Raw genomic sequence first — 13,323 nt, 5'->3', positions numbered from 1 at the left:
TTTAATTTTTATTAGCAACTGTATGTTTTGATTCTATACTTTTACTACTTTGATGTATTCTGGCAGTTATTTTAAATATGACTCTCTATGAGTGTGACTCACTGCCTTTCCTCCATCTGTTGGTTTGCAAAAAACAAGATTATTTAAAATGCAAAGATTTTGTTTAATCTTATATATAGATATAGGTTTCCTCGTTTCTCTATATCATACTCTCATGAGTCACCAGTCAGTTTTGACTCAAGTGTTGCCAAAACTTTGTTCATGTCTGCTCATTTCCAGCCTTAGCAGTGACTCCCAGGGCATTTTCAAGTGTGGCTGTTTAGTCTTCAAAGCACACCTCAACGGTTACTGCGAGCTGCCAAAATCCATTAAAACCTCTGCCTTCCTGCATTTTCAGGAGTAAGCCCAAACCTCACATTTAGCCTGCATTCAGTGCCAAGCCAAAGCTACTTTATCAAAGCTGAACAGGACTTCAGAGTTTCAAACATGATGATAATTTAACAGGCGGCCCTGATAACCCTCACACAACCTGCGGAGGGAGGGATGTTTGTCATGGGATGTACAGGATGGAAGGAGAAAATGGTGGTTTAACGTACAAGCTGGCCCTCTCTGCAGAGGTTAATGGATGATGCTCAACAGCGACCATTTCCCCCCTGGCAACATAATTCACTGATTTCATGTTCTGATGGCCAAGCAGTAACATGCCTGCGCCTGTTTCCTGTCAGGAGAAGAGATACATAAAAGATGGCTTGTGACAGAGAAAGAGAGCAGAGGAAAAGCTTTGGAGGAATTTCATTTTGTGTGTATTTTCTTTAAGATATTCAGCAGTGATGGTCAGTTTATTTCATGTCATTTTCAGATTGTCCTCCGCTGTATTGCCTGGATCGTGGCTCATGCCTCGTGGAGAAACATGGGCCTGTTTGCATGTAAGCTGAACTTCAGCCTCTCGCACATTTATAAGCACATAGCTCTGTCATAAACTCGTAAACACACAAACAAAGATAAGTACCATGTCTGTTCTTCCCTCTTCTCCTCCCATCCTTTATTTCTCTTTGTGAGACTTAAAACATGGAAATCCCATCAGTCTTGTTTCTTCCCTTGGAATAGACACGCTCCACGGAGCATGTGGGAATCTGCTTATCCCCTACAGCTTAACCAGAGGGGTTCTGCCTTCATTTATCCACCAGCACAGTGTTTCCTGGGAATCTCTGATGGATCCTCTTGGTCAATATTTGAACACGTACCCTGCTACCAATAGTCTTAGTGGGTAAACCACAAAAAAGACCAGACACACACTGTGAACGCTTTGTTGGAGTTGTTTTTTTAGGAAGCTTATGAATCTAATTGTCTGCATCAGCAGCCTGGAATGTCTGCAATGAGATATTTCATTATAAAAGTAAGAATGCAATTATGAGACTTGCTGCTGGATCTGCTAACATCATTATGCTCCACTGAATCATCTCAGAAAAGATCCACATTTCTTAATCTTGAAGTCAGAAGGTTTCTTTTTCCACAGACTGGATGTGAATTTGTGCAGCAGTTCACACAACCGACCGTACAATGTGTCCACAATGCAATCAGGATATCATATTATTGGATATGCACAAGGCTGAAACAAAAAACACATTTTGAGACCAACTGAAATTGAATTGGCTGACTGCTATAGCATATCTGCTCAAAGGAGCAGCCTCTGGGTCTCAACAGTAAAGCCGAAGCGGAAGTGCCTTGAACCTGCATTCTATCCTATAACCAGCAGGGGGGCGACTCCAATGGTTGCAAAAGGAAGTTAGAATGTAGAGAAGTCTGAGAAAATTACCTTACTTCTGACTGGATTTGTTACCTCAGCAAACATTTTCTTTTGAGTTTATGGTCTCGATTGCGGGTTTTTGAGTCTTCTTAAAAGTCTTGTTGTGTTTTCATCTTAGATTTTTAACCCTTTTACAGTTTCATGAGGTACAAAAATAACTTCAAAAGTTGGCTAGCTGGTCACTTTTTGCACCTTGCTCACCAAGCAAGTGGGCCGTTTCTTATAATTTTACGCCGCCATCTTTCATCCAAATATCGTCACTTCAAATGTGGCTGATGGTAACAGCTAAAACGGCAAACGCCGAGGCTTCAAAACGGTAGTCAGCAAACCAGTAGATGATGTCAGTGCAGTCCATGATGTTGAGTCTATGTTCTGTAAATCACATCCTGCCACTGCAAAGGCAACACATTTATATTTCATATTTTTTTGTTGTTTTTATTCGTCTATCTTTTTGCAATAAAAAAGTCAGTTCCCTGTCTACACAGATAGAAAACTTGTTTCCATATAGCAAATCACCTTCAAATTTAGCAAATCATCATCTTCTTCTTGATTTCCTGCACTTTAGCTTCAACAAGCTAAGGTGCACTTCCAACTTAAGCTAAATAGCCAATTAGTCGTTCAGCTGCAGCACATTAAAGAGGACGTAAACATACCTTCATACCTACAGACACACAGTCTGCTCATGCCTCATAAGTAACTTATTTGTTTACTCTGTCTCTTGTTACCCTTGCTGCTGGTACTGGAGCTTAGCCTGCAGGCTGCTGTCAATCAAATGCAGACATTGACAATTGTTTTTGAATGCAAAATGAATGACTAAACATGATTTCAGCTGGACTTTGAAATTTGTGCTTCTGCAACACGAAGATATTTCACTGCTCCCTCCCTCTCAGTCAGCCTCCTTGTGTTTGATTGCCCTTTTTGTTCATTTTCCTGTCCAACAATCCCCAATGCAGCGCCACCGCTGCCTCCTCTCATTATGTAACAGGACTTTACTGCCGTCATTCAGTGTGCAGTGTGGTATGGAGCTCCTGTAACTGTTCCAGCATTGATAACAGCCCTGCTGTAGCAGAACCCGAGTCCAGCATTGGAGGGCACCTCTGGCTCAGTATTTGCATCACGTTCCACCACTCTGCTGAGCAGGAACCACCAGGGAACCAGGCCAGGGACATCCCACTGCCACGGCCAGTCCGTCACACAATACGTACCCTGAACCCCTCTGAATGATAATGACACAGTCTGGCTTTACTGAAAGCTGTGTGTTTCACATTAGAAGCTCAATGTTGCGCAGAAATCAAGCTGATACTGAACAGATGTTTACTTGGAGGAGAGTCTTCATTTGGGAGAAGAGGAACTTGCTTTCTTTCCCAGAGATGCAGCTCAGCAGACGGGCCAAACTATTTGCAATTAGTGGGGTTTTTCCATTCTGGACGTTGGAAATTTTGCACCATTTGTCAAGATAGCGATGTTTGTTTTGTTTTGGGGTTTTTTACATGGTGTGTGAGGATAAATGTGTGTATATGATAATAGAGACTGGGATTTATGTTCTTTATCTATTTAAGTAGTTTATTTTATTTCACTGTTATGGCTTTACTCACATTTAAAAAGTCAGTATTATTCTTTATTTTGTTTCAGACAAGAAGGGTGCACATGGAAAGATTGTGAGGTGGATCAGCTTATTTGAAAAAAATAGAAGTTGTGATTTGGCTAAAAAACCTATATACACAGCCACATAATTATATTAAGGAGGAAAAAAGCATCCACAAATAGGATTACATATTTGTTTGGGGCCTTGCTTTAAAGTTAGATTCTAAGATCACCTTTATACGTTTATTAAAAAGTGAAAAGTTTCTTGATTTTTGCCCAATTTTAACATAATTTATGTTAATTAGGGACGGTTGGATGACTGCTGTAACAGATGCAATTCTGGACAAACATAGACTCCCAAATTACCTTTCTATGTTAAGTAGAGCAAAATTACAGCAATTTCCCGTTTCCTGTAATTAATTAGATAATAACTCTTATGATCCTAATTGCAAATCTTAGACAAATCAAAATAATCTCATCTGCTAAGCCTATAGATAACTATTCAATCCTAAAGGTTCAAAGGAAACAACATTGCTGAGTCCAACACATTTCCAGCAGACTATTACTCTCAATACTGAATTTCTTTTGGTTCAGCCATTGCCCTGGCTGCTGCTCCATCACTAGGGCTGAGAAATTAATTGGTATTTTATCAAAATTGCAATATGAACAAGTCCAATATAAAACAGAGAGATAATTGGTTGACATGTCAGGCCTCTGCCACACTAATTGGTAGTAGTATGAATAAAGTATAAAAAGTGATGTACTACATTTGATTTATTACTTCATTACGACATTTTGCTCTGCATGTTCCCCCAACATCAGTGTCATAACCTTGTACTATTTTTTTTTCCACAGGTGTTATCCGGGATGGACAGGTAACCGCTGCCATGTGAGAGAGAAACCATCTCTCTCCACTTCAACACCCAAACCAGAGGATACACAGCTGGGTAATTAAGAAACGCAGCTCCCTGCTCTATTAAACTGTCTCACCTGAATTTATTCGCTGTATCCTTACATAACCTGTTAATGCACTTCATTAAAAGTTTTCTATGCAAGAATTAAATGTACCCCCTTCTTGTTTAGAATCTGTGTATGTTGGCATTGCCATCGGACTGCTGCTGCTTGTGGCCGGAGTTGCTGTCTGCACTCTGGCTTTATACAAAAAAATATGCTGCTTAATGTGAGTTCTGGCTACAGTAATGACTCATTTCTGCTGCTGCTGATGATGATGTTGATGATGACTGCATTTTTTTCATTGGATCCACAGAAAGCCCGGCCCGATGGAGTACGGAGTGATGGATAACCCAGCGTTGGACCGGAGAGCAGAGGTCAGCGCGCAGAAATGTCCAATCAATCATCAGCAAATTCTGTTCGGGCAACATTAGGTTTCTCAGCTATACAAATCTCATTTTTCTACCCTTCGCTTTACTTGAATTCAATAAGTGGATCTAACATTTGAGGAGGTCACAGGGTGATCGCCAAGCCTTTCTGCTTGATCACATTTTTTGATTTAGTATTATTGATTTTCTGGTTTATGTGGGTGTTTGTGCCTCAGCGTGTGATTTATATACACACTGTAGAGAATTTACAGCAGATAGAAACAATAACTGAACCATCTCATCTGATCATATACAACAACACCAAAAATAACCAGTTTAATTAACAGCTTTCTAATGCAGTCTTGTAACATGATAAGAGGCTTAAGAAATTGCGAGGCTGTTTGACTGGGTTGCATTACATTACACAGGTGCAGTGGTGGAAGACACTCAAATCCCTTACTTAATTAAAAGTACCAGTACAACCATGTAAAAATCCTGCATTTAAACTATAACAGCAAAATATAATATCAAACCTAAAAGTACAGAAAAATGTGACTGATTAATGTAAGAGTTAAAGCCTAGTGAGGTATTAACATGGCGTTTTTTGGGGGGGTTTTTGGGATACGTGAAAGTGAGATCTACTAGATGCAGTTTTACTTCAGTAAAAGTACTTACCACACTGCAGAATTACTTCGCTACAAGTAAAAGCCCTGTTTTCACAACTAACTTCGGTAAAAGTACAAAAGTTTCATCATCAAAATGTACTTAAAGTATCAAAAGTCCTTGTTATGCAGAATGGCTCCACTTAGATTGTTTTATATATTCTAAATATATTATTGTTTTATTATATGGATGCATTTACTGTTGTCAAGGCAGGGTTAACTATTTAATACACTGTACTATACCCTATGAGGTTTGATTTATAAAAATGCATAATCATTTTAAATTCATGTTAAATCTCGACCTGAAAAAAAACTAAAGCTGGGATGTAATGGAGGGGAAATGTAGTGGAGTAAAAAGTAGTACTCCAAACAGCAGTACAGCACTTGAGTAAATGTTTCCGAAAAATGTCAGGCCACTGAAAAATAAACCAGAATGGGAGTCGATACAATCTATCCCATCTGGATAATGGCTCTTGTGTGTCCGAGCACTCACACATTTTTATCTGCGTGGGTGTGCAGTAAGTGTCAGTGTTAAGAGTCACAACTGTCATGACTCCAATAATGGAGATAATCATGGATTTAATGGTGTGTGTGTGTGTGTGTGTGTGTGTGTGTGTGTGTGTAATCCAGTAGTTTCACAATGCTGGTGATACTATCTTAATAGAGAATATTATAGAAATATGTGCTTAGTATTTCCAAAATGTGTGATTTTTCCCACAGAAGATTACTTTGCATTTATAGTTCTTACACACAACATATATAATATTTCTGTATAGTCTGTAACTGTTTGTTTTCATGGTGCTGCCAATGAGGACGCAGCTATAAATAGAGAGGTGTAGGTGTGAACTGGTATGTCTGAAACAGAGTCAGATCTGCCTCAACACTCGTTTAACTGAGCTGTGGAAACACTGTGTGATAATTCCACCTCTGGAAAATGATGAAATGTTTTATGGAGGTTAGAGGTGTAATTATGGACGCATAACGGGTCAATTTGGTTTTAATTGCGCCTGCATTTCATGCGCTCTTGCACATTAAGGCTCATCTAATTTTAAGCCAGCGTACATGACTGTCTTTCCCTCAGCTCCCGTCCCCGCATGACAGACCAGGCGGTTGTCCCCGACATAACCCCAGCAGGAGTGATGGTCGCGGGCTTTCCATCAGTGTCTACCCCTGGAGGAGGGAGGTGGAGGTAAGGTGTCTCTGCTCAGCCTTCGGGGCTTTACCCTAATTATCCGTGCAGAAGTCAGTGACGTGATGTATGTCTCTTTGTGTCCACAGCAGGGTTCGACCTGGAAAGATGCCAAGATGTCCTTCGCTAACCCACTGTACAATTACTCCCCTGATGCTAATAACGCTGACTACAAAAGCTCTGAAGCATAAAAACAATGGACTTAACTTATTGACACTGTGTGAGTGTGCACATACTTGATGAGTTTGTCCTGACCTGCTGAGATGTCAAGTGGAGAGAAAGCAAAGCAAAGAGTGGATTTTTTTTTGTTCTTTTGTAAGGAAGTATATGAATGTCAATTCTGTTAGACTGCTGTTGCCGTCGTGATTGACAACTAAATTATTAATTAATCGAATGATGTGTTACCTTCACCCACCTGGTGTGAAAATAAAAGCTAAAAGTCCTCCACACTAACTCATAGTTGTTGAGTTTAGGGCTTAAACATATTTTGTCTATATAAATACCAATAAACCATTTTTAAAAAGCACTCAAAGAGGTAAATAGAAATGTAGATTTCTCTGCAGATCGCAAACAATCTGCAACAACTACGATGAAGGTGTTTTACAAGGGGGCACCTTTAAGTAATATAATAATTCAAATTTTTGGGGGTTACACCTATTTTCTGTCTTGTAGAGAGTTCGATCAATCAATGAAATACCACTGCACAGTAAATATGTAGCTACAGGATGAGGTCAGTTAGTTTAAAGACTTGAAGCAAGGGAAACAGCTAGCCTGACATTCTCCAAAAGTAACAAAATTCTCTTATAAGCACCTCTTGTTTAATCTGTAGAAAAAACAAACTTTGAAAACAACAAGTCTTTTTTTTGGCAAGGTGCCAAAGTTTTTCCACTGTATCCAGTCTTTATGTTAAGCTAAGGTACTTAGTTGAGCTGTACCTTCATATTTAGCAGAGCAGTGTGGGATCATGGGAGTTGGTGTCTTCATAGTTAAACAACCACCACTATCTGAGGTGCCTCAGGCAGAAATAATGTTCACGGAGAAGTTAGCGTATTCAAATTTTATTTACGTTATGTTTCTACACGATATGTTGTATCATTCTAACGAAATAAAGCAAGTAATGTTCGGTGACGTGATGTTAAGTTGTCAACTTCCCAATAGATAGAATACAGATGCAGTAAAAATGAATTAAATAGATTGCCCATTTTTGTAAAAGAGGGAAAAAAGTCAAACTGGGCTTTAGAAGATATCCAAAAAAAGAAGTTTGGGCCATTTTGTACACTAAATACAGCCAGTGTTGCAGTACTTCAGGACTCTAACTTGCAGGAATGTTTGTGAGTGTCTTGTGCATGGTGATTAAAGGTTTTCTTTACTGCTGGCAAAAGCAGAAAACCTCCAGTTCATTGAACTGAAAGACTCCACTGAACACACAGAGCTTCCAAATGGAGTCCTGACTTCATTAGTGATCCTTTTTAATCCCCACAAGTGCAAATAAAATAGTTTGCCCCTGTTTTATTTGCAAATTAAAATCCATTACAAGTTTTGGTCCTGCTGCTGCTTACTATGTGGTGTGAACTGACTCTCAAACTCTCTGTATGAACCTGCGATGAGCAGATGGATCATAAACAGCACAGTTAAGCCAGTCTGTTATAAATTTGATGAGTTTTCAGTCATGGCTCCTCTCAGCTGTGTCTCGTCAACGATGCCATCATAAATGGCTTCATATTTAACAGTTAATATGATGATTTACAAGATCAGGCCTCAGCAAGTATGTAGCTGCAACATCTGATCCAAAAAGTGAAGCAAATGTGAAAGTGTCTTAAACCTGCATTCTTTCTCATGGCCACCAGGGGGCAACTCCACTGGTAGCAAAAAGAATTCTGATTGTAGAGAAGTCTATGAGAATATGACCCTACTTCCCACTTGATTGATTATCTCAATAAACATTTTCTTAATGAGTCTGATCTCAATCTTAGGTTTAAGTCTTCTTCAACACTGCATGATGTTCATTTTGTAAATTCTGGTCCCATTTAGAGTAAAATGGACAATAAAGCATGATATGCTTTAGGGCGTGGCTACCTTGTAATTGACAAGTTGCTACCATGGTGAGTTTTCTGTTAAACAAAATATAGCGTATGCTTAGGTAAGCTGGTACAAACCACTTTCAACCAATAATTACACAACATCCATCTGTCAGTCAATCTGTAGTACAGAGCCAAGATTCATTAGCTACGAGCTAGCAACTACAGTGACATCAGTTGTGATGCTATAGTGGTGACAAAATCTGTCCACAGACATAAAAATGTGGTAAAGTATTCAAAACTACTTTTAAATAACAATGTGGTTGAGGTCTTTTTTTTTTTTTTTACCAATCTTTGTGTCACTGCGGTGCAACAGTCACAACCGCTGGATGATGGCGGCAACTACCAGCGAGTGAGCGGAGAAGCTCCGGAGCCTCTGGCCACTGTTCACCATCACATGGCCGTGCTGCAGTGACGCGGAGTCAGTTGAAGATCTCTACCTCGTCCTCCTGCTGATCTAACAACAGACGAGGTAGGTGGATGTGTGTATCTCCAGTGTTGTTAACTCTTTTCTGATAAAAGTAGAAGAAGAAGAAGGAGAAGAAGAGTACTTTATTAATCGCACAATGGGGAAATTCAACCTCTGCATTTAACCCATCCTTTTTTTTTTTTTACACACAAGTGAACACACCATGCAAGGAGCAGTGGGCAGCACATTACTGCGCCCGGGGAGCTGTGGAAGGGGGGGTTAGGTGCCTTGCTCAAGGGCACTTCAGTCCTAGACCTGTCAGTACCGGGATTCGAACCGGCGACTCTCCAGTTACAAGCCCGATTCCTAACCTCTAGGCCACGGACTGCCCCGAAAAAGTAGCTATCAGGTTAGCAGTAGCTCCGCTAAACTCTAAACCTGCCCACTTTTTCATGATCCAATCAAATGCAAAGCCTTTACTGCTCAAATATTCCGTTTTTATTTTTCACTAGACAAAACTATCATCCCATTTGATATGTTAACAAGAATTGCAGATGCACCATGCTAACCAAGCTAGTGCTAGTGAAGCTAGCACTTAGCGATAGTGCCCAGCTCCACCGTCTTGTCTAAATATGGTCACTCCAGGCAAATCATTTTGAACTCCTGAAGCTGCTTTACAACGAAGCTGATCATTTGAATCAGCTGTGTTGGAGCAGGGAGAGATCTTAGACTTGCAGGACAAGTTGGACTCTGCTGGCTAGATAAGAGTACAGATTATATTTCAGGTTGAAATGTAGTTTAAAGAGATTGCTTACGTTTGAGAGAAATATGCTCTTTGTTCTTTCTTGCCAAGAGTTATGCAAGAAGAGTGATACCAATCAACTTTCCCTAGTTAAGCATAAAGACCGTAAACCGGTGGAAACAGTTAGCCTTGCTCTGTACAAAGTGGAAAAAATATCTGCTAACTAGCATCTCTAAAGCTCTAACTTCATATTAACCACACAGACATGAGTAGAATCATCTAACTCTCAGCAGAAAGTGAATAAATGCATTTCCTAAACCTATTCCTTTAATGTTATGTTAGGCAATGCAATTATGTCCAATGCTGCATAAATAGGCCTAATGTCTTCAATATATAATCATAAGTTTTTTGTGTTTTTCTGACATTTTGCAAACTGATATGTGTCACTACTACACTGCTGCATTGAGGAGGAGAGAAAAGGTCACATTGTTTCTTTGTTGACACATTACACTTACAAACCAATAATGGCTTGTTGCGATTAACATTTCATTCCCTGCTGATGAGCCCAACATCGCAATGCCCATTTGACTTGCAAAACCAAGGGATGCTACAATTACTCAGACATTTTGTCATAAACTAACCCTCAATAGGTCATTTTCACAGAAGACGTTTTTGATCAATTAAAGCACAGGTGTAAATAATAAAATGAGTGCCTGAAGGAGAACAGAGCCATCGTTAATGTTATTATTAACACCTGCATTGCCTTTTATGATACTTTAACTCAGTATGTCTGCTTTTAAAAAGGCCAATTGGATTACTGATGGTTTAATAATGATCAAAAACTCTGTATTCTAGGTGGGAACAAAAATAAAGTTGTTTTTCTTCCTTTGGTCGGTTTTCTAATATGGTGGTAGAAGTTGTGGCGTTTATAGGGCGTTGGAGTCTCCATCCCATTTATAATAAATGTCAGGTAAATCTGTTGTTTCATGTGAGTGCTCTGAGAGCACTGCACTTAGTCAAAAACACGTCAAAACACACTCCCACTCATTGGTATTGGTTCAAGTTCAAGTTATGAATCTTTAATTTCAGACTGTGGATGAACACAATCTCCAGTGTCATTACTGTTTAGTCTCGTTCTCCATCACTGTAGAGTCTTTGCTGAGTCTGTAGGTGGATTCTGGGTCAGAGATTTATCAAAGAGCCACAGGATCAATTTCAGCCTTTGAGCTGCTCCATTGTTTTATTGTTTGTGCCCTCGCCTTATATTGGCTCACCGCCTTTTCCTCTGACCCAGTATTCTGCCCTACTAAGCCAAAAAGCAGAAACTACATATTCACGAAGAACAGAGTTTAGACTGGAAGCTGACTTCTCTGGATAAGTTTCATGCCATTAAAATGCACAATTCCAAGAAAAAAATAACAAAAACATGTCAAATCATCACATAGATGCAGACAGCTGACAGCAGTAGCAGCAATTGCCATTTCAGCTGTTGACTCAGGTAGAATCGATGTAGTCTGTTGCTATGATGCCTTTAATTACATGTATTGAACACAAAAATAGTGTGTAAACTATCACAGAGGAACAGAAAGTAGGAGAGATCAAGTGACAGCTACCTATGGAGATAGCCACACAGCTAGCATTTGTTAGCTAAAGCTTAAAGTTATTTCAATTATTGTTTTTTTCCTTGACTGTTATCTGTAAACAATGAATCAATTTAGTGACCCAGCATCCTGATAATAAAGTGTATTATTCCTCATAACTTATCAGGCAAAATCCAGTCATAAAGGGAAATAAACTTGATAAACTTGTGCTAATGGTAAAATAATTGTCAGCTTGTTTTGACTCTAAATTTTGGATAAATTTACTTCTGATGTCAATATATTATCTAGACAGCAAAATAGAGATACATTTATTGCCTATGGACTGTAAATGATCAAAATTAACAAGTTTCAATGGACAGGAAAGGTGGAAGAAGATATTTTGTTTGTTTTTTCCCTTGAAAGTTGTTTGAATGTGACCAGTATCTGCATTTTCTACATCTAATGTAGGTTTTATTACAGCTATCTGGCTTCTTAATCAGTGTGGACAGGCGTGATATGAAGGCATTACCATCTTTAGTACAGTATTTGTTATGCTTTTTCTCTACCGGCCTGAAAACAAATTTTACTCCCTGCTTCTGTAGTTACTGCTCTGTGCCTTTACAAAGCAGCAGTGAATAAACATTAAGCTCCTTGAACTGCTTAAACCCATTCAGCTTATTTATCATGTAAACAAAAGGGGGGGAAGAGATAATCAGATTATCAACAAAATGAGACTCTGGTGTTTACAGTTCTGGTCATTCTTTCTATTTGTGTACTTTTATTAGTTTTTATCATTATTGCAACGCCATCAATCCTATAGAAGGACACCTTTCTGTTAAACATCCAAAACACCAACTCAGCCTTTCCACAGCCTCTCCATCAGTGTTTGTTTGTTTCAACCCCGTGACATTTGACCCAACACGATTACAATCAATGTCGGACACAAAAACCTTTTCCACTAACATGCCACCATGAAAAACAATGCCACGCTCTCTCACACGACGGCCTGCTGACTGAGAATGTGCAGCTATCAATGTTTTTTGTCCCGTTTTTCTGGTAGCTTCGTTATTCGCGCTGTTGAATGGCACACAGGAGAGCTGCTACACGCCGCCAGCCTTTGTCCTTGTGTTGCTGTTGGTAAAGGCAGCGTTAGTCAGCTTTTCTCACCGGAGCTATTGTTGTCACGGTTTTGTTAATCACAGAGTCCATCTAAAGGTCACTGTTTTGTTTATGTGCCACTCGGAAAGGTTCCTGTATATGCTCAGCAGTGACAGCCTTTAAGGACTCTTCCTGTCAAAATAACATTTCTTTAATTTACATAACTGCTCACCTGAGTCCCTCTCCTATCCTGTGCTGTCAACCTCCTATCACAGCACTCAAACCCAATTTCCTCCCGCTGCAGCCAGGGACGGAGGTTACCCAACCGGCCCCGTCAGGTCAAGGTGAAATATACCCCCTTTCCTTGTAATGATAGCTCTGAATTCCCTCATCCTGTCTGGCTCAGTGCAGAGGAAAATGTCTGTTTCTTCTCTCTGAATTTGGTGAGAGTGGATGGCGATCAGCCCAGGGGGGGCCGTCCTCTGACCGTTCTTCAGAAAAGCACCGCAGGTCTCGGCCTCCGGAGGCTGAGGGGGAGGAGGCACCACTTAGCTGCTTCTGATTTGATCTTTTGTGGTTTTTCGGCTGTAAAACCATTTTATCTGCATCTTAACTGCTTCCTGTGTTGTACTGCAAAGCTCCATTATGACTTGAAAGAAATTGTAAAAGGTGTTTTATGCACCTTTTAATACCAATTACCAAATAGACTGTTACCTCATTACAGACGGAGAAGTCAATTTATCATCAAATATGGCTGAATTAATGAGGTTCTTAAATTTATTATTTCTTGTTTGCTTCATGAGATACTTAAATGAGGTCTTTGAGAATGATTGTGAAGAGATAAACAACCTCTGC

The 13,323-nt window shown here is 39.7% G+C and overlaps 1 protein-coding gene across 1 annotated transcript in view; it reads left to right on the top strand.

Moving 5' to 3' along the window:
- Window positions 1-8,041, top strand: part of malrd1 (MAM and LDL receptor class A domain containing 1) — a 70,224-nt gene extending 62,183 nt beyond the window's left edge. The window contains exons 28-33 of the mRNA XM_059326517.1: window positions 860-926; window positions 4,247-4,338; window positions 4,475-4,571; window positions 4,659-4,719; window positions 6,454-6,561; window positions 6,651-8,041. Coding sequence (XP_059182500.1) covers window positions 860-926; window positions 4,247-4,338; window positions 4,475-4,571; window positions 4,659-4,719; window positions 6,454-6,561; window positions 6,651-6,752 — 527 coding nt within the window. The 3' untranslated portion in view covers window positions 6,753-8,041. The remainder of the gene's footprint in view (window positions 1-859; window positions 927-4,246; window positions 4,339-4,474; window positions 4,572-4,658; window positions 4,720-6,453; window positions 6,562-6,650) is intronic.
- The last annotated feature ends 5,282 nt before the right edge of the window (window positions 8,042-13,323 follow it).

The sequence above is a fragment of the Centropristis striata genome, chromosome 23, assembly GCF_030273125.1.
Source record: "Centropristis striata isolate RG_2023a ecotype Rhode Island chromosome 23, C.striata_1.0, whole genome shotgun sequence".
In the NCBI taxonomy this organism is placed as follows: domain Eukaryota; kingdom Metazoa; phylum Chordata; class Actinopteri; order Perciformes; family Serranidae; genus Centropristis; species Centropristis striata.
The sequence above is the reverse complement of the archived record's forward strand: the minus strand, read 5'-3'. Positions and strand labels throughout refer to the sequence as shown.